The 22,765-nt window shown below is 41.6% G+C and overlaps 1 protein-coding gene across 2 annotated transcripts in view; it reads right to left on the bottom strand.

Annotated features, from left to right (window-relative positions):
- Positions 1-709: 709 nt before the first annotated feature.
- msh3 (mutS homolog 3 (E. coli)) overlaps positions 710-22,765 on the bottom strand; it is a 41,366-nt gene continuing 19,310 nt past the window's right edge. For both annotated transcript variants that reach the window (XM_035529535.2, XM_035529536.2), the window contains exons 19-24: positions 21,566-21,680; positions 14,100-14,257; positions 10,334-10,520; positions 2,321-2,447; positions 1,715-1,883; positions 710-1,122 (exon numbers count right to left, since the gene is read on the bottom strand). In XM_035529535.2, coding sequence (XP_035385428.1) covers positions 1,041-1,122; positions 1,715-1,883; positions 2,321-2,447; positions 10,334-10,520; positions 14,100-14,257; positions 21,566-21,680 — 838 coding nt within the window. In that variant the 3' untranslated portion in view covers positions 710-1,040. The remainder of the gene's footprint in view (positions 1,123-1,714; positions 1,884-2,320; positions 2,448-10,333; positions 10,521-14,099; positions 14,258-21,565; positions 21,681-22,765) is intronic.

The following is a 22,765-nucleotide window of genomic DNA, read 5'->3' as shown; positions in this document are numbered from 1 at the left end:
AATTTAATCTGGTATATTTTATTACACCTGTCTGTAACCAGAAAAGGACGGCTGTCACGTGACCAAAAAGCGTTATAAACGATAACCTCCGCGTGCTCCACTCCTTTCATTCCGGCTTTTTTGTCTTACGCGCACAATGCACGATCCCACGCGCGCACTCTCCTTCTCTACTCTCCTCGCACGTTTGTAAGGCTATAACCACCTTGGGCTCAGCAACCAAAAGGGAGAACGAAGCCCCGCAACATCTGTGGAAAATATGGTGGGAAAGGAACGCTATTCTGTCTTTATGCACATTTGTCATTCTGTCGATTACAACGCCTGCTTGGAGAATGTGCAAGTGCTCCGGAACAATGAAACAGACCGAATTGCTCTACTGAGTAGTGCAACGCAGTGGGCTTCAGGCATACCGTACTTCACTTCCTTCGCCTATCTGATTACACGTGGCCAAACTGTTATTACAATTCACCTCAGCTCCCGTTGGGTGTCTTGGAAGGTGTTGAGGGGTTTTTATATCAAAAGAAAAGTATGCTTCTAAACCAGCATGTTGAATGGTCTTGAAGGGTCAGTCCAAACAAACAGACTCTTGTCAATTAAAATAATAAGACAAACATAAATGCAACTGGTGGTGATTAAATTAACAGTTATATTCACATTGGCTCCTTTATCCTTACACCCTTAAGAGGAAAAAAAATCAGTACAACTGCACAAAGAAGAGAATACATCATTTAATCATCACGTTGAATATTGCATAACAGCACTGATCCTTTTTTTTTTTTACATCACAATTTTTTAGTCTTTGTGTACACACTCATTAATTCCCTGCAGATTCTTTCCTGTATGCAATAAACCTGATAAACAGCACCTTAAAAATATGGCTGCTAGGAGATATTGCATGTCTTGCTCCATCTTTAAGTCAAGGACCTAGTGAGAAGTAAAGGGTGGAGATGGTAATGGGATTCACACCAACAGCTCATAATTGTGCCAAAGGTTACGAAGATTAACGGAAGATGCTATTTTTTACTAGCATAGCACTCCCCGTATCAAAGGTTCAACTTCTTCCACTCAAGCAGTGAATCTCTGTTAGTAGTTTTCCAAGCCTCAGAGAACAGCTTCACCATTTTCCTAAAGAAAAAGAGAGAAAGAAAGAGACCATTTGTTCTGCGGCAGGTCATATGGATACTGTATATGCAGAGGTCATTTGTGCATTGACAAACATGACTTGGTTATGGCCGGAGATGCCCAAGCTCCCCACCCCAAGTCTGGGCATTTTGATGTTAACTGAGATAAATATGGGTATAACAAGAAGTGCATGCAACAAATCCAACTATCTTTCTTACCCAGGAAGTGGTAACGATCTATGGAAAACAGTCTGCACTGTTTAAGCGGCAGGAACATAAATTGCTTTGTCACTGACATCATGATTTTAGTGCTTCACAGTAATGATCCAATTTGCATTATAATTCAGTCACTCCATGATAGCAACAGATATTGCAACCATCCCAGTTATGATAGTCAAAATCAGCTGCGTGAGATCAACGAACAAGCAAACACCCCCCCCACACACACAAACCGATGCACGAGAACATGCCCCATACTGATGGTGTCTATGAAATTATATCTCTTTTTCTATTAAAAGGAGTTAGATAGAGACCCTAACTCAAGTTTTTAGAAGTCATTGGGCACACAGTTCTACTAGAAACAACAAGGCGTTAACCTGCGGCCATCAACGACGGCCTCCAGCTCTTTGGACTTCAGTGCGGCTGAGCGTAGGACGCTGTCGGGGACGTGGGCCAAGCGTGCCACGTTGAGGCCATAACTCCGCTCCGCCGCGCCCTCCGTCAGCTGGTAGAGGAACGTGATGAATTCTGGCTGCATCTCCTCCTCTGTATGTGGGTGTGGAAATGAGCATTTTAAAATCACTTCATGGAGGCAAGCTCCTGAGAGAGTGAAGGTAAAGTAAGGTCATCCTGGAAAAGGCTAATGATTGGCTGCCTCATTTTGGACCTCAGTTTGTGGAAAGAATAGAAGCCGAACAAAAATGCCCAATAAATAAAAGTCCATTAATGTTTGGACTTTCCATAAATGGCAATGTAACTAGACTGGGTAACTGATGGACAGAGTAGGCAGGTTTACAGATATACAATTTCAAATTTAATTTGCAGCATTTTATATACCATACTGAATAAAAATAGGATGGAATACTATCTCCATTTATAATTTCATATTGCAACAAGTTCTACAAAAGGACCGATTTAGAAATCGGAGGTGAAATGTTTGTAGCGTATGTGGGCATGCATGCACCCACACAGCCCACACATACCATCAATTGCAGTGTCTGGCTCATTGAGGAGGAAGGCCATGTGGTAGTTTCCAACATGCTGTGGGTAGTGTTTCTCCAGCTCACACAGTGGAGGATAGTGGGTCACAAATAGGGTGAGACACCCCACCTGCAATACATTCAGAAAACCAAAACAAATCAGTCAGACAGCTTTCCATACTCTTTTTTTTTTTGGGGGGGGGGGGGGGGTGCTAATAAGCATGTTTGATTAACAATAAAATTTAGCAGGTGCTAATACTCACACCTTTGTGAATTAATGAATATATAATGATCGAAAGTGTTATTCCACAGAGGACAAGAAATGGTAATCAATGCACATGAGATGGATAGCTGGACAGATGGATGGATAGACATGAATGGACAGATGAATGAATACATGTATGCGCACACGCATGCGCGCACACACACACACACACACACGTAATAAAAAGTTAAATAAATATACACAGAGGTAGTAAGAAAGGTGTCCAGAGAAACCTGATGTTTCTGACAGAGGTCCTTCATCAACTGCGCAAACAATGTGCTTGATGTACTAGAGCAATATATATAAGATTTTAGTACGATTTTTACACAATAAAGTATGAATATTTGGTTACTCCATGTCTTATCTTCGGAGGTGGGAGAGAATGAGGCAGGTGGCTGGTGGGTAAACCAACCTCACGAAGAGCAAACCGACACTTCCTCCTCATCTGCTGAATTTATGAGCATAATCAGCCTGGAAGCCTGTGAGGCTAGTTTTGTTTGCGCATGCATGTGTGTGTGTACCCGTGTGCATCCACCTATCTCACAAATACACCTTTCTAATTTCACCTCAGAGGGGGAATACTGTCATTTCTGCTGTTAGTGATTTGTTTGTGCGTTTGTCCAGGGACCAGTTGGAGGAGAGCATTGGGTTGGAGCGTGTGCACTCGAGAAGCATAGAGGGAATCCACAGTGAACCATCAGGCTGTACCATGAACCTCTAGCATCAAGTCTGAATCTAACTGACAAAGGTGGTTGTAAACAAAGGGAAAGTTTACACAAAAAGCAGAACTACTGAGCATGGGAAGGGTGGGGTTGCATATGCACTCTCCTGTCAATTCCAGTGACAGTGCCAATCACGGGCATCTGAGAGTTCATGCATCAGAAAGGGGAGGATAGCGTTATCCTCTGAGTGTGTGACTCCACCCCTTGAGCTGCAGATTGAAAAGATGCAGTCATTGGCTGCGTGTGCCTCTGAGGAAGCATGCGACGGCCCTCGCTCTCCCTGGTTGGCAGCTGTTGTGTGACAGGGAGACTTAACTGATGGGTGGGAACTGGGCATGACTAAATTAGGGAGAAAATTCAGGGAACATCCAAAAACAGAATATACAAAAAAATTATTGCATTAAAGCCTCTTTGGTTGGAGTTCCATAATCTTGCATGTGCGCTGTAGCCACTCCGGACCAAAGTTTTAAATCATTAGTATGTTTCAGATTAATCTGGCTGACAAGCGAACTGAAGTCAAGAGAGAGATGCTATGAAACAATCCTGTGAGATTACCCAATTTGTGCCACCTTAAAAATGCAGGTAGGATCTCAGGTGCGCCAATGGAAGCCTGACTCAGCAGTAGGGAATTAATGTCCGCTTCACAGCTCAGATTCAGATTTGAATCAGGGAAGTCCTCACTGCTGCCTCACTCGTTGGGAGAGATAGCCATCAAGGTACCTGAACGCACGTTTGACTGGGTTGTGTACTTGGTGTCATGCACAAATATTCTGAAATGAGCCAATGGGAGGCTTGAAACACGTCACAGGACTCCCAATGGTTAGTGTTGGGGGACCAACTAAGAATGTTTTCTCCAAATTTTATCCATGTCTCAGATTGGACTATGGTCTTTTGTAAAACAGAAGGAATGTTCTCAGATGATTTAGCTGGATAAGTAACTGCCCACTGCATTTCCAGATGGCTGACAAACTAGACATCTAGAACAGGACATTGGAAATACATTATAGGGAAGAAGCATCACCCAGTTACATCTAAACCCATCTCAGGCCGTTCATTCAGACAGAATCGTTACAACTCTTTTCCAGCTATATGTGACTTGGGGCAGCTATCTATGAAAGAGGAAGAGAAAGAGTGCCAGCTTTCTGTCAGCAATGAGAGTGGAGAGCTTTGCTATGGCAACCGGCCTTCGTCCTGCAGCGCTTAGCACAGGGAGGATGGGCACGACGGCAGGCACTGCACCTCACCAACGTGTCACACCGCAAATGCACTTTACATTCTAAAACACGGCGCAGGTGAAAGGACGGGAGCAGGATCGGTCTTGTTGCCATGCCAACCAGCGCGTATGCCAGCTCTGTCTTTCTCTCTCAAAATGTGACTGGGCCTGTATGTAAATGATCAAGATGAGAAAGCAGATCTCGTTAAAAAAAAAAAAAAAGAAAAAAAAAAAAAGAAAAGAGAGAGACCAGATTCAAAGGGGTCAGAGTAGAGCATGGAGCAGTTGGCCGTGTTTATCTAAACGCAAACTAGATAATTGGAACAATTTTGCATCTGTTTTTGGACTCTCAAAATATACAGAAACAAGACAACAATAAGGACTGAACCCAATTACTTTAACATGACCATATGTCATTATTACTGTGATAACCCACAATATGTGCTGTGATGGCGATTTTGTCAGTATCACTAGAAAATTGACCAGCTGCATATTTTCAAAAAAATAAAAAATAAATAAAAATATTCAGACCAATTATAAAGAGCCAGTAAACAACAATCTGATGTTGCACTGTCAGATTAAAACTGCATACTAAAAAGTACCTGATTGAATGGCTCATTACACTATTATCTTATTTATTTTTTTGCCACCTGCTTTTCCAGCTGTTCCTTTTAAACAGTTTTAGTTCTAGAAATACCAAATTCAAAAACAATACTCCTATCTTTTCATAGCCTTTTTAACACGTCTCATTGCTGGCAAATTGTATCCACACTCCAAGTTACTGGGAAACCTTTGAAAAAATAAATATTGTGTTTTGTCTATTTGCTATAGTATTGGACATAATAGTAACAGGAAATATTTATAAATTTGTTGACATATGGCCCACTAATGAGCAAAATTGCAGGCCTTGTTACGCCACGCAAAATCTACACAGCTTGGCAGCCGCACATGGTCACAAAGGTTCTAAAATACATGCAAACTAATAATGCTCATTACACAGCTGCACACAAAACCAGCATGTGAGAGAGCTGCTTTCAGTGCCTGACTGCAGTAAGGTTAGCCTACAGAATCCAGGAGGTTAAAAAATGGCAAAAGGAAAAGAGGGAAGAGATTAAGCAAGGAAAATCTGAAGTCCTCATTCCAATTGCTGTTTGGTAAACAAGGTCCACCAATGACCAATATATGCTGCTACTGCATGCAGCAGAAATAAAGCATACAGCAGTGCTTCTGTATAGCGGAGAAAGGGGATGTTGGGGGGACTGCCTCCTGCACGTAGACCCACTGTTGTTATATACCTAATCAGCACATACACAACAAGAAATGGTTTTGGTGCTATTACATTCATACATCCAAGGTAACGCCACAGATGAAGACGCTAGATAAGACACTAAACTAATAGCACCATTAACTAAAAGTGTGAAATTTTAGACTCCAATCCTGGTCTGAAAATAGCCACCGGCTAACAAATGAATGGGAAACTTCTCAAACAAAACTTTATGACATACCAATATTTGATTAGTATTCAAACAGCTACCAGACATCATGAGATTGCAGAGGACATGGTGTATCTAGGCTACAGGATTATGGCTGAGAGTGTGTTCTCATAGGTCCTGTGGGACCCAGCACCCAGGAGACTCAGCTGTGTGTTGCTACAAAGTAAACATGGAAAAGCACACAAACAGAGTGGCACACAGACACAGCAGAAGGCATGGCTGTAGTTTGGCTAGATTGTTCTCTAATAAGGAGCTGTTAATATTAACATAATTTTAAAAAAGGTACTTATCTATGGTTTATTGATTTCAAAAACCTTGTGTTCACCTCCTCAGAGAATTGCATATTTAAGAGAATCCTTCAATTATGGCATTAGATATCACCCAGTCTTAGATATTTCTTAACATATATATATATATATATTTCAGCTGGCAGCTGAAACAAGTTATTTAACCCTAACTGATGCAGTGAGTAGCTTCTCATTTGTTAAACAACCATGTCGAAAGACACATCCTGTGGTCATGGAAAAGATGTTAATCTGTTTCAGAAGGGTCAAATTATTGGCATGCATCAAGCAGAGAAAACATCCAAGGAGATTGCTGAAACTACTAAAATCTGGTTAAGAACCGTCCAACGCATTATTTAAAAAGTGGAAGGACAGTGGGGAAACATCTTGGAGGAAGGAATGTGGTCGGAAAAAAATCTTGAATGATCGTGATCGGTGATCACTTAAACGTGTGGTGAAATCAAATTGTAGAAAAACAACAGTAGAACTCAGGGATATGTTTAATAGTGAAAGTAAGAGCATTTCCACACACACAATGCCAAGGGAACTCAAGGGATTGGGACTAAACAGCTGTGTACTCTTAAGAAAACCACTTGTCAGTGAGGCTAACCAGCAAAAATGGCTTCAGTTTGCTAGGGAGCATAAAGAATGGACTCTGGAGCAATGGAAGAAGGTCATGTGGTCTGATGAGTCCAGATTTACCCTGTTCCAGAGTGATGGGTGCATCAGGGTAAGAAGAGAGGCGGCTGAAGTGATGCACCCATCATGCCTAGTACCTACCGTACAAGCCTGTGGGGGCAGTGCTATGATCTGGGGTTTCTGAAGTTGGTCAGGTCTAGGTTCAGCAATGTTATGTGCCCAAAGAACGAGGTCAGTTGACTACCTGAATATACTGAATGACCAGGTTATTCCATCAATGGATTTTTTCTACCCTGATGGCATGGGCATAATCCAAGATGACAATGCCAGGATTTATCAGGCTGAAATTGTGAAAGATTGGTTCAGGGAGCATGAAACATCATTTTCACACATGGATTGGCCACAACAGAGTCCAGACCTGAACCCCACTGAGAATCTTTGGGATGCGCTACTTTGCACAGTGGTCCAAATCTCCCATCATCAGTGCAATATCTTGGGGAAAAAGCTATGTAACTCTGGACAGAAATAAATGTTGTGACATTGCAGAATCTTGTGGAAATGATGCCACAGCGAAATATTAGTGAAATATTAGTGTGCGTGACCATATATATATATATATATATATATATATATATATATATATATATATATATATATATATATATATATATATATATATATAAATAAATGGCACAAACCTTGGAGCAGCGATGTGAATCTTTTCACACAGAAAACCATTAGAAAATAAATATTGAGGCTATTATGTAAGGAATTCTTAAACCAACTCGAGGGATTATAAAATAATCCAATAGTAGCCGATAGAGGAAACAAAATGTCATGATTAACAGTATCAAAGCAATCATGTGCTTTGTTTGTACATCTGTAATTTTCTTAAGTACTTTAGAAGCAGTGGTTACACTACGTTATTTTTCTAAAACTACACTGAAATAGATTCAAAAATATTAATGCTAATAATCTGATATTGAAGTTTCAAAGCCATGAACACATAATTCAATGGTTATGCAATCTTTCAAATCCTCATTCAATAAGTGAGGCAGAACAGAGGCTCTAATGACATTTACCCTTCAAAGGAATGCGTCCTCTAATTATATTACCTCAAATACCTCTCAGCCTCTAATCCTCTAGATTCTCAACGCCCAGATAACAAGCCATTTAACAAAAGTGTCATTTTGAAAATGAAGACAACACTAGAAGAACGGGTTGTTTAATACAGACAGTCTTGATTGGTCCAAGCAACACCAGCAGTGGTCCTATGAAACAGGCTGCTGACCAATGGGGTACAAGGTGGCTGACAAATTGTGCATGCCAACAGATGGCCCACTGTCTGTAATTGGATACATTCTATAGATGGCTAAGCTGACTTAAATACTAAAATAATACCTTAGGATCCTCATTTCTCTCACAACGTAAAAAAAATAAAAATCTTTCAAGATAAAAACAATGTTTACTACCAAAAACGTGACCTCAGAACTTCAAGACAAAGCATGAAGTTATACATTAGATTTTTTTTTCTTATAAAGAAACTGCTAAACAGCTTGGTTTGATGTATTAAAACAGTGAGTGCGTTTATGTGCACTTCTTAATCCAATAACTGCAGAAAATAACATTTTGTCAGTAATCTGATCAATCCATTTACATGCACTTGGGTAATCAGACACTGGTAAAACTCAGGGTTTAGGCAATCATTTCTATTACGCAACCAGCCAACACGCTCACAGAAGGATGTAATGTAAACTTCAAACTTCCTGCCACGGATTTGTAAACATGGACCCACTTTAACAGCAAATAAGGATCTTTGTTTTTCGATGGTACACAATGCTGCACTTCTTAAATTTCCTCCAACATGTTCTGCATTCCAGAATCTTCCCAGAAGTGCTCGGTAGCCATTTCGCGGGTGCTGCATTTAATTCTGCCATTGGCTTCCACTCTGCACTCTACCTGGTTACATTTGCATGCATGCACAGTCCGAGAAAACCGAAGGAAATCAAGGTAAGGGTATACATGCGCTGATGAATCCAATTACTGAGCGAAAATCCGATTTCTAGGCCAGCTCTAAGATATTGGAGTATGCTGTTAACAAGACCACTTGAATAAGATAACTTCAGAAATCAGATTATGATGTGCATGTAGGCACATTAAATGACTTATAGAAATTACATTTCTCTCACGTCTTATTGGTCAAACAAAAGGATGTAAAAGCATAATCTTTATTGGGGTTGTTTTAATACATTAAGCAACTTGCTTATAATTGGCATCAGTGGAGAGAAGAAACTCCATTAAAGAATCAGTTCTTTTTGGATCAAACAGTATTTATGACTAGTACAGTGAGCAAGAATTTACTTGATTTTAGGTCACTTTTTTGATACATTAAGCCTTTTTTTTTTTTTCCTTATAGCCTAATAAGTTTCAGAGGAGAAGAAAACTGTTAAAGCTGCTGTAATTCATTTTGAAGTTCATGAAAAGCTTTATCCAATGTCCCTCCTTTAAAAGACATGCATGCTCAGTTGTCAGCCTATTTTTGTATGTTTTGTGTACATGCAAAATAACTGACAGGTAAGAAGGACCACCTCCCTGGAGAGAAGTTTCCTGAGTGGTTAATACAGCCGGGCTGTGTTTTAAATTACAAAGCACAGTAATTGAAACCCTTTTATGGAACATCTAATAGGATGTACTGACAGCTGAAGGAAATAAATGTCTTACATTAGTGTAACAGGGTAAACTTCTTACTTAAAGCCTCTTTGGGTCAGGCTAGAATATCGCAACCTGCAAAAATGTATTTCAGGGATGTAGCATTAAGCATAACTTGCATATGACGCCATAGCATATCGCCTGCTTCCAAGGATGCAGCCTACCTAGCAACAGTTCTTTAATTGAGATGCACTGTGTGTGTGTGTGTGTGTGTGTGTGTGTGTGTGTGTGTGTGTGTGTGTGTGTGTGTGTGTGTGTGTGTGTGTGTGTCTGTCTGTCTGTCTGTCTGTCTGTCTGTCTGTCTTTCTCTCGCTCACGCTCTCTTTCTGGTGTCATTTTAATTCATAGAAAGAAATTTGGGCCATTTTAATGTGGTCTGTTTGAACTGTAAAGAGTAAAGAGTAACCTTTCTCAGGCTTGCATCCAAAAACTGAGCATTTCTATGCACGTGGCATCTCTGTTACTCCAGTAGAGCTATGAGGTGTGAGTGAAGTGTGGGAGGGCCAGCTGATTTCATAGTTCATGAATATGCAATATAAGGTAGCTTATGATTTGCGTTAGTCAATTACCGTTATCTGTGACATCACTGGCAAAAAAAATTTCCTCCTAACTTTGAAGGTAGAGCCAAATGTGAGTGTTTATGCCCACACTATGTTCCTCACCAGTCTGACAGCTTCTGCGGGTCACTTACGTCTCTGATGAAGAACTCCAGTGTAGCATAGGCAATGGCCATTCCGTCGTGTGTGCTGGTGCCACGGCCAAGCTCGTCGAGGATTACCAGCGACCGGGGCGTGGCACGGGACAGGATCTCGGAGGACTCCACTAGCTCCTCCATGAAGGTACTCCTGCCTCTGGAGATGTTGTCAGAGGCTCCCATTCTACACAAACAGGTGCATAGCAGCAATAAGGAGAGATATCCCTGCCAATACAACCAGCCACAGAAACAGATGTAAAGGGGTCCTACTAAATCATCACACTCTGAGATGAGAAGTCTTCCCAACAGTGCAACTCATTCTCTGGCAGGAGAATGAGAGAATTGCTTCAATAACACTTCAGAAGCATTGTAGGAGCTCTAGACCAGATGTGCCACCAGGAAGCTAATAATTGTTGGTCACAGCGATGATAATGCATCAAGAGCTGATGAAGACAATGCTGTCTGCAAATTCCTCCAACCTTTTCCAGTTGTGATTATATCGAGCTGAAGAAGGAAAATCTGTTCAAGGAAAATGTGCAGTGGAGACCAAATAAGCTCATTTGTTAGGGGTCAAAAAAAATCAGTGGTCAAGGATAAGAACAATTATAATGTATAGTACTATGCTACATGAGCATATTGCCAAATTAAGAAAGAAAATTTGAGAAATATGAGAAACCTGGCATGCATGTATGGATAGCTTCCCAGGTATACATCATATCATCTGGAATAACTGGAATTATGTTTTGGAAAGTATAATCTCATTAATTTGCCAAAAAGTTAACTCTCAAAATCTGCAAAGGTAGACATCACCAACGATGTGTCTGCACCAAAAGACAACTCCACTTATAAATCAGACACAGTCCAAAAACAAAAGAATACAAATGCAAATTAATTTATAACACTCATAGCAGAACATCAAGAGACTGCAAAAAAAAGTAATTTGCTGTCTATTCCTCAAGTATTAACAAAACAATTACTTAGTTATCTATTTTGAATGCATTTGATTATTACGGAATGTTGTTTTCACCTCCAGCGGTAAGAGGACTCATCAGACTTCGCTCTCCTTTAATTCAGTAACCATCATCGTCTCTCATAGGTCTCCAGTGTATCCAGAGGGAAAATGATGGAGTTTGTCACATACACCCCTGCACTGTCTTGATTCAATTTACCCAGCACACAAATTTGAAGATGTGTACAGTCGATTAAATCAAATTTCTTATTGAATACTTTGACTACAAACAATAGTTCAGCATATAAACTATAAAAGCCTTCTTTGACCAAGCCAAGGCCTTGCAACTAAAGACTTGTTAGTTTGTAGGCTGTAGTTAAGACTCTTTCACCACGAAGAGGGTTCTGCCATAACAAAACTTGCATCTGTCAAGTATCGACATGATGTTTTCACGTCTGTGTCACGGGCCATTGCAGAGACGGTAGCACTCCAGCCAAAACACCCTTTCTTTCAGTCAACCAGGAAATTCAGCACATAGCATTACATTTGTGAGACAAAAACTACCAAAATGAGGCCAGGGACAGGCAAAGATAATAAAAATTCAAGGAAGTTGCATCAAGCCCTAGTAGTGTGGGCCGACATTAATTTAAAAGCCTTAAAAAGGATGAAGCCATTGAAATTAAGCCCCCCCCCTTTCCCCTCTTTCCTGCATTCCACTTCATTTCCTGTTTCCATAGCAACAAGAAAAAATGATAAGGGAAGAAGTGCTCGGTAACCTTGCTCACTATTCAACAAAAGGCCATCAGCATTCACATGCCATGTGCAAGTAACACGTGGTGACTTCCAGAGCAAGGGCTGCACTAAAAGGTGGGTAAATGCGAACTTTTCCAAAGTGCTGACCTCAGAACAGGCGTAATTCGATGGGTTTCCATTTGGTGATTTATTTCGTAAATCCACATCTAGGCAGAAAGACTTGCATCAAACACAGGATGTGTAAGGAATCTAATATAATTTCTCAGCATCACATTCAAGATATCCAACAGCACTGCACTGATAATGTATGAACAAAGCATTTTAGGCTTGTGGTTCATAAAGCAAGAAGAAATTCAGGTATTCGTGACAATTTTGAGATGGAGATGAATGAATGATACAATGGTAAGAGAGATCATAATTCCCCCGATATCCGTCATTTCACCTTCGTTCTTGGTCTGAGGCACAAACTGCAATTAGCATGGAGGATCCGCTCCCCCGCCTGGCTGGCTCCAGACTGTGACATGGGCCACTGAACACATCAGGCTTAATTGGCTGCCGTTTGAACAGGATTTTCACCTGTTAATTAGAACAAGCCAACACATCTCTTGGGAGGGAAGGCAATTAGCCCCCGAGGCCACACGGCACTAGGAACAGCACTCCTGGTCTCGCGCCGGAGAACAAGGAAGACACAAGGCCCAAAATCCTGACGTAGTACTTTGGTGAGGCCTGTCCTCAGACACCGTCGGTCGTGCAAAAATCATGCCCATGTCTTTCAGTTACCCCTTCCAAAACATCAACGCTCAAGTTGGGCAAAGCCATGCTAAGCAAAGCACAAATCACATCTAAAACTAATTAGTCAAATCATTATGGACGTGTTACACTTAGCCCAATTATGATAGCACAAGGGCAGGAGAAGCATGCCAACCCTTGAAGATAAACAAGTCTGAATTTAGGAAACATGTTTACTAACAAGTATGCAAATGCATTATTTGCATATTGCGCTTACTGTACTCACTAGCACAGTAGAAAACAGCAGGCCAAGAGTCTCAAAAACCAGCAAAAACAATAAATAAAGCAAATGCACCATTATAATAAAATCTAAATTTTATGAGCCCAGTAAATCAGCTGAATGAAGCTAAAGATATTTTTTTTAATTTTTTTTTTTTTTTTTTTTTTTTTTTTTTTTTTTTTTTACATTTCTTTAAATTAGCTGCAGAGGAAAGCCACTTTTACAGGTAATCAACACCATAAGACCTGCTGCCAGTGCAAGCTCTGTCTGAACTCACCTTGCTCACTCACTATCACTCACATGTAATCACTCAACATGCCATATACAAGTGTGGAAACAACTGTCCGGGACCACAAAGGTCATCTGTGATGAGACCCCTGACTGCTTAGATCATGTCAAGCTTATATTTCACACACACACACACACACACACACACACACCCCCGTCACCATCAAACCCTAATAACAGTGAGCTCAGGCAGCTGTGGTAGTGGCCATGGTTTCACTTTCTCCATCTCCAGACTATTCCGAGAGGAGCTTGAAGTCTGCCCGGTCCATGAAGGATCGTCATGGCCACCACAGCCCAACCTGTCAGTTGTACGGCCCCCCACACACACACTTTCAATGGCCAGTAAAGGAGAGAAAAATGTACACAGATCATGGGTGTGGATGTGCAGACTCTCACCGGGGGCTGCACTTGTTTGAGAATTCTTCATTATTTTATTTGAGCTCTTTATTACCCAATATGGGTACCATTAGCAGAAAGATGTAGTTCTCCATTAGACAAGAGCAGGTTGGCGGAAATGATCAATGTTCTTGCTCCTGAGAGGAGGGCATTTAATGGGGAAGTCTAAACCGAAGACCGAGAGAGGGAGAGAGCGCAACAGATCTGGGAATGTTTTATTAGAAGATATGATTATGTAACAAACAGGCTGTGCGTCACAACAATTGGCAGATAAAATACTGACAGCGATGGTCCCAGCTGCTGACAGCAAAATAACAGATATGCAGCTAATATTTGGAATTTTACTGAAATAAAGGGGGCTGCTGTACCTGGTAAATATGCCATCCACAATGCCAATCGAGGCCTTTCTGGCAGGAATGAAGGATCCCAGCTGGGCCATGATGGTAAGCAGGGCCACCTGGCGAATATAGGAGCTCTTCCCACCCATGTTGGGCCCAGTAATTATCATGGCGCGTTTTCCATCCACCTGAGAGCACAAGAACAGGCAAGTAATTCGCAACAACAAAGTTAAGATGCTTTGAATCTTATTCCTGGAACTGGTCTATTCTTGGCCTCCTGTACCGAGCCAACGCTAAGGAATCATGTGCTGATAAAAGGTTCCACTGCATGTCCTTCCCTCCCAACCAGTCTTCCCCTACTTGAATGAATGCTCTTGCTCAGTCGACATTCATTCTAAATATTGTTGAGTAGTTCACCACTGCCCAATGTCATTCCCCCACATCCAGACCCCACCCCTGGCTGAGGTGGCCAAAGAGAGCAGAGGTCATAAACAGTAAATATGTATATGTAAATATGTAGCAATATGTAAATATGTAATGTGTTATATAGTAAATCTTTAGTGTAGTACATCCAAAGTAATTTTATACACACACACGCACACATACAAGCACACACACACACACAGGCATGCAAGCACAAGACATATATATGACCTCATTAAATTGACACCTGTCAAAGGCTGGCTATATTAGGCAGCAAGTGAGTTCTTGAAGTTGATGTGTTGAAAGCAGGAAACATTGGCAAATGTAAGCAACCGAGTGATTCTGACAAAGGGCCAAAATGTGATGGCTAGACAACTGGGTCAGAGCATCGCCAAAATGGCAGGTCTTATGGGGAGTTCACGCTATATAGTGGTTAGTACCTTGCAAAATTGGTCCAAGGAAAAACAACTGGTGAACAATCAATCAACAGGGTAATGGAAATCCAAGGCTCACTGACACACAAAGGGTCTGACCCCATCTAGTCTGACCCCAAAGAAGAGCTTCAAATTGTTGAAAAAGTTAACACTGTCTATTGTAGAAAGGTGCAGAACACACAGTTCATCGCAGCTTGCTGCGTATGAGGCTACGTACCTGCAAATCCATCAGAGTACCCACGCTGAACCCTGGCCACTGCCTAAAGCTTCTACAGTAGGGGCATGCGAACATCAGAACTGGACCACGGAGCAAGCTGGCCTGGTCTGATGAATCATGTTTTCTTTTACATCAAGTGGACAGCTGGGTGCTTGTGCATTGCTTACTTTGGAAAGAGAAGGACCAGGATGCACTATAGGAAGAAGCCAAACCAGCAGAAGCAGTGTGATGCTCTGGACAATGTTCAGCTGGGAAACCCTGGGTCCTGGCATTTTTTTTTTTATGTGGATGTTACTTTTGACATGTAAAACCTACCTGCACATTGTTGCAGACCAAGTACAGCCCTTCATGGCAATGGTAATCCCTAATGGCAGTGGCTTCTTTCAGCAGGATAACGCACCTGCCACACTGCAAGAACTGCACACTGTGCAGGAATGGTTTGACCAACATGACAAAGCTTTCAAGATGTTGACTTGGCCTCCAAATTCTCCAGATCTCAGTTCAATCTGTGGGACATGCTAGAAAAACAAGTCACAACCATGCTGGCCTCTTCACAACTTGCAAGGCTTCAGAGGTCTTGTGGAGTCCATGCTTCAACTGGTCAGAGCTACTTTGACATCACCAACAGGAACTACATGATTAGGCAGGTGCTTTTAATTAATTATATAGGCTAATGTTACTACACAAGCAAGCAAGTGTGAGGTTATTTGCAGAGAATGTGGGAACTATGGATGCTTTAAAACCCAACATTGAGATTAACACCCAAACAACTAGTAGCTCGGTGTTCCAACATTCACAAGCAGCAACTGCTGTCACAACTAGAGATCAACAAGGTACAACACAAATGCTACAGCAAGGAAGAGTCAGGATGACGGATCAGAAGAAGGATATCATCATCATCATCATCCCCAAACCCAGAAATTGGGAATCAAGACCCAATGAAACCATGCACCAAGCTCAAAAGAGCTATGAACCTGAGATTGAAGATCATGGCTAAGATGCGCACCAGTCTTAGCAGTCTACCAAGAAGCAAGTGAAGTAGAAGAAGAATGTAACACTACCAACAATCGCTACTGTGACCATCACTGAGACCAACCAGCTGATATACAACTTGAATAGCATCAAGGAGCCTCCTCTGTGAAGAAGGAGGTTGGAAGCCAAGATGAAGGCAACACAGACAAAGACGTGGTCAACACTGCAGAAAGGTGTGATGAAAATGACGAAGTACAACAAGCTGTCCATACCCGAGGCCTTAGATACTGCCAAGCAAAGATTATCAGCTCTGGCTGCTCACCTGAAGAAGTACACAAGAGAAGAACAAGTCAGGATGTTCTCGCACAAGCCATCCAAAGTTGGTGACTGAACAATACTGGAATAACAATAAACATCAGGTTGTTGAATTTGAGAGCAGAACAGCATCCAGGATCCATTTAGGCTAGAAGACATCCAAGAAAGGGTCTCAAGTATGAAGAGCTGGACAGCTCAAGGTCCTGACATGGTCCAGCACAAATGATCAACTGCTAAGGGATGGAACTGTCATTAATACCTGGTAAACTGAAGGCCAGACAGTCCTGATCCTGAAGGACCCCTAGAAAGGGGCAGTTTCATACAACTATCGGCAGATAACCTGCACAGTATGGAAGCTCCTGTCAGGCATCTTTGCAGCTAAGATGAGTAGGCACATGGGAAGAGTAGCCAAGTTTCGTCTACTACTGGTGGATAAAACAGCCACTCGAGACTGTAAGATCAGACAGGCCAACCAGTGCAATACCTGGATTGACAACAAGAAAGCCGTATGACTCAATGCCCCACACATGGATCCTGGAATGCTTGAGGCTGTATGACATCAACGGGACTCTAACAGCCTTTATCAAGAACTAAATTGAAGACAACCCTAGACACAAATATAAGACCAATAGCATGACTCACCATCAAGTGCGGGAGTTACCAAGGAGACGCCTTGTCCTCGCTGCTGTTCAGCAAAGGTCTGAACCCCCTCAGTGAAATCATCTCCAAGAGTGGTTACAGATACTGTCTATGGAATGAAGGAACCCTCAGGCACCTCCTCTGCATGGATGACATTGAGCTGTATGAGACATGATCTCACTGTGATGTATAGCAAGGACATCGGAATGGTATAAGTGTGGATAAATGCGTCAGATGGTTATAAGGAGAGGGAAAGTAGTTAAAACTGAAGGGATCATACTACATTTACATTTACGGCATTTAGCAGACACTCTTATCCAGAGCGACTTACAAAAGTGCTTTGTGTCATTTACTCATACAATATTTTCAGAAGGAAACATAACAAATGTTGAGGGCAGCTGCATGTACCTTGGAATCTAACAGGCCTACAAAGAGTGAGGCAAGTCCAGAGAAGTCAGCTGAATGGGAAGGACAACACTATAGGCCATCAACACCTATGCTCTGCCAATTAATCAGACACCCAGCTGCCATAATCAGCTGTCACAGGAGGAGATAGAAGCCACTGGCATCGAGACAAAGAAACTACTCACAGTGCACAGAAGGTTTAATCCCATATCCAGCACTAAGTGGAAGAAGGGGGGCCAAGGACTGGTGAACATTAAGATGAAACATCCAAGATTCAGTAGTAGGCCAGGAAGATGGCCCCATGTGATGATTTGCTTAGTGAGTACCTCAAGCAGCAGGATCCCAAGGTGGATGGGAATGAGGAGGGATAGGAATCATCATGGGAGGAAAAACCCCTGCAAGGTATGTACCACCGGTGGAGAAATCCTACCAATGGCTGGAAAAGGCTGGATTGAAAGATAGCATGGAGGTGCTAATCATGGTAGCACAGGAACAAGCTCTGAATATGAGCTCAATAGAGGCTTGGATCTACCACACCAGGCAGGACCCCAGATGCAGGCTGTGCAAAGACGCCCCTGAGACAATCCAGCAGGATGCAAGATGCTAGCAGGAATACATGGAATGCCATAACCAAGTGGCTGGCATAGTATATAGAAACATCTGTGCTGAGTACGGGCTGGAAGTTCTAAGGTCAAAGTGGGATACACCCCTAAGGTGGTGGAGAATGACTGCGCCAAAATCCCGTTGGACTTCCAGATTCAGACGGACAAAAGAGTCATGCTAACCAACCAGACATAGTAGTGATGGACAAACAGCAGAAGAGGGCCATAGTGATGGATGTAGCAATCCCAAGTTATAGCAGCATCAGGAACAAGGAACACAAATAGCTCAAGAAACACCAAGGGCTGAGAGAAGACCTGGAAAACATGAAATGTGAAGGCAACAGTGGTTCCCGTTTTAATTGGAGGACTAGTGGCTGTGACTTCCAAACAGGGAGAATGGTACACACAGACACACACAGAACTACTGTGCAAATGTTTTTGGCAGGTGTGGAAAAAATGTTGCAAAGTAAGAATGCTTTCAAAAATAAGTGTTACTAGTTTATTTTTGTCAGTTAGCAAAATTCAAAGTGAATGAACAAAAGAGAAATCTAAATCAAATCAATATTTGGTGTGACCCATAAACAACTGACCTATAAAGAATTTCTTTGGTACTGACTTATCATCCTACAAATAGAAGAGTGGCTAATATTATAATTAAACACTTCAGAATCCTCCATTGATGATCCAGAGATTGCATCCGTTTTAAGGAAACCCTGCTAATCTCCTACAGACAAGATAAAAGACATGCTCAGCCAGCATGAGATAAACGACCAGATAATAACTGTGATACTGTAGCCTGCAATAGATCTAGATGTACTACATATACATTTATTAACACAGCCATTAAAATAAATGGCAGAACAAGATCGATGGTCATCAACACCCATTCCTCCTCATGCGTTACTCCAGGAGTTGTCTGCTCCAGTCCTTGCAAGAGATGCAATCAGCTTGACGTTGGAGTAACCAAGAGAAGGCCTGCTGATCGGTTTGTTGGGCACTTTCAGACCATCAGAAATATTTGCCATTTCCAGTGACAAGACATTTAAATACTAATGGACATTACTTTAACGACATATCTGTTTGCATTGCAAGTTGTTGCTAAGGAAGCAATGAAATTAGGAAACTCAATGAAAAAGAACTGATCTACACTCTTGGAATCCATGGAATATTATGTTATGATTTAAACTCTTTCATATATAAAATGGTTTCGCCTCCTGTGAATTCAGAAGCACTTTTCTTGCACAGCTGATGAAGAATCTCTGTCCGAAACTTCATGTTCCTCTGGAAACCTTGTGTACTTCACTACAATTTTTTACTTTTTCATATATTACAATATATATGGATTGAGAGATGGACAAAAGGCTTTCACTAATGTCTGCTATTAATTTTCAAGACTTCTGGTAATTTTCAGTCACTCTTGTCAATCTTGGATTCTGTCAGCATGTGCATTAGAATTCAACAGGGACCACGGTATCACCGTTCTAGATATGTCGCTCAAAACACATTTGGGATGTTGTCTGCTAGGTCAGAAAATGCACACTTTCCTGCTTGCGTATTGCGGTCACCAATACAACTCCACTTGGGATTTTTCAAACCAAAGAAATTAAAAAATAACCCACAACATATTTTTTTAAAAAGTCAAAAGTTTTTAAAACAGTCTATAGTCAGGTAGCCAGCTATAGTCAAATAGTTTATAGTCAGCTATAGTCTATAGTCAGTTACAGTCAACTTGTCAGCCATAGTTAGATCTACCATCTCATCTCATAAAATTCTGATGCTTTTTACCTTTGCCAAATGTTCAAATGCAAATCTTCAAACAGCTGTGCTTATTTGGAATATAAAATGAAAAAAATATATAATCCAACATAATTCTAAATAGCAGATAAATCTTATTCTCATAGCTTTTAGACAAAGTAATGGTGCTGACAAAGTGAGAGGGAGGAAAATAAAGAGAGAGAGAGAGAGAGAGAGAGAGAGGGAGAGAGAAAGAGAGGAAGCGAAAGTGAGTAGAGAGTCACAAAAGGTTGGTCCATGTTTGTCTCATTTCCTCATTGCCACCCACAGTCTTCTCTTCACTATATCTGAATGCCTCAGAAATAATCAACCTTCAGAACTTCCACATCCACATGCAGTTTCACAGAAGGTCTTGGCCAAAGCATATATCTATAATGACGTGGAGAATGCAAACACAGATTACACTTTTATTTGCAGGAAACGTTACTGGATCCATCTGGTTCCTGCATCTGCAGCTTCGAGTTACTGCCCCACAAAATGGCATCAACATTCCCTACTTGGAGGGGCATATCAGAATTATAGCAGTGACTGTTAAATCAACCTGCCAACCTATTTGGTCTAAATCTGAAACAATTCTCACAGTAACCCAGCATGGTAAAGCCAGTATGACCAGTAATGGTCACATCTCATGTGAAACTGAGTGCACAAGCATAGAAAGGGATAGAAAAAGAGAGCCAGAGCTTTTCAATTACGTTTCAAATGCAGACAGTTTGATGCCCCTTTTGAAAACTCAGGAGCAAGGCAAGATCAACATTGATGATATATATGCAGCTGGCTAGCAGCCCTAACATTAAAAGTAAGACTGCTAGCTATAATCAGCCTTGGCCTTGATAATAAAAGGTTTGGCTTTGGCCCGGATTCTAACGAGCAGAATGAAGCCCAAGTCCAAGCAGACAAACCAAAGCAAGTTCGAGAAAAGAACCAAAAGAATGCTAAAGCACAGAGAATTGGGAGTGCTGCTTAATTCTCATTTAATTACAGGCAGCGCCATGATGGTATGACAGCTGTGCTGACAAGATTACGGCCTACCAAGCTACTGCACTAATAACAAATATTTACTTCTCTTTTAGCTATACTTTAACAGCGATGATGTTCTCTAGACAGTGACTACATTATAATGTGTATTGTATACAGAATATATTTCTTACAGGCCTTTAAGAACCATTTAATCACTTGGCTAACAAATCTTTTGCTTCTTGCAAAATTATGTACTTTTGCACAGTGAAATGTTTTCAGAATTTCTCCATCACTCAGTTTTTTTGATCCAGTATACTAATATGTCATTATGTATAGTATGAAAAAGTGATACCAAGGAAAGTAGACCCCCTCTATGTTGTTGGCAGACTACTGCTTGACAATGAAGACAAAATATAGACAAAACCCATACACCAAACATTTTAGAAGTTTGTACGTTGTTGTACATTTAACAGCCTTATTTATGAATCTGATTAATATAATTGAATAGCTCTCACTTAAACATACAGGATAGAACAATTCTGAAAACAGATTCAAATTCAGTGTAAAAAGTATTATTAAAAAGGTCCACCTATTTTAGTTTGTGAAACAAAAAAAGTCGCCCTGTATTAATGACAAGGAAACGTGTTTGAGGAAAGTCAATACTGCATCAAATAGTTGCAGTGATGAGAGTAATGATGAAGCACTGCCGTGTACAGCTAACTGCAGACTAGGTCTTACCTGGAGCTGGGTGTCATTGGGCACATACTGATCCTGGTCTCCCATCAGCATGTTAATGACCGGGTGTCTGCCATCCTGGATCAGTATGCAGCTCTGCTGCTCCAGAACCTCTGGCCTGCACATGACATTCGGAAAACAGCATTATGCACTACAGACAGCATCCTCACTAAGCAGTGTTGCGCACTGCACCCAGCACCTTCACTAAAACAGTGTTAAACTGCATACAGCACCTTCACTGAACAGCATTACACACTGCACCCTCACTAACTAGTGTTAAACTGCACACTGCACCCAGCACCTTCACTAAAACAGTGTTAAACTGCATACAGCACCTTCACTAAACAGCGTTACACACTGCACCCTCACTAACCAGTGTTAAACTGCACACTGCACCCAGCACCTTCACTAAAACAGTGTTAAACTGCATACAGCACCTTCACTGAACAGCGTTACACACTGCACCCTCACTAACCAGTGTTAAACTGCACACTGCACCCAGCACCTTCACTAAAACAGTGTTAAACTGCATACAGCACCTTCACTAAACAGCGTTACACACTGCACCCTCACTAACCAGTGTTAAACTGCACACTGCACCTTCTCTAAAACAGTGTTACACACTGCACATTGCACCTTCACTAAAACAGTGTTATGCGCCTGCATTAAACACTGTTACACACTGCACAAAGCAGGGTCAATAAGCAGCAATCTGCAAAGCTCAATGAGAGCCTGAACAATACATGTACACCCTGAGATTTCACTGTGTACATAACATTTGTTTTCCCTTTTTTTGTTTATGTCCCTGGGCACAAAGGAAAGGCCAGGTGCTATTGGCAAACTCACGTATCTATAAAACAAAAGAAGTGTGCACAAAGAAAAAAAAAAGAAAAAAGAATTCAAAGAAGAGCTGTGTTGGAAACTGCATTCATGAGTGGAGCTGGGCTAAATATATATATATGTTTCAAAATCTAGTGTAAGGGGAGAGTCTCCGGCATGCTGGGGAACAGGAGGGTGGGGGCGGCAGCACGGAGCGGAGGGGGCGTAGTTGGCGTAAACCTCGGCCTTCAAAGTCAAATCCACACCCCCACACAGCCTGTGAGAAACAGAGGGAGTGGGTTGGGCGCGTACCGGGGGCGGGCTGGAGCCTACTACTGGCCAGGGAGAGACAGAGCCGAAGGCCCTCTGGGACCCCCCCTACAA

This window comes from Electrophorus electricus, chromosome 5 (assembly GCF_041902795.1).
Source record: "Electrophorus electricus isolate QZ-2024a chromosome 5, ASM4190279v1, whole genome shotgun sequence".
Taxonomy (NCBI): domain Eukaryota; kingdom Metazoa; phylum Chordata; class Actinopteri; order Gymnotiformes; family Gymnotidae; genus Electrophorus; species Electrophorus electricus.
This window is presented reverse-complemented; position numbering and strand designations above follow the sequence as displayed.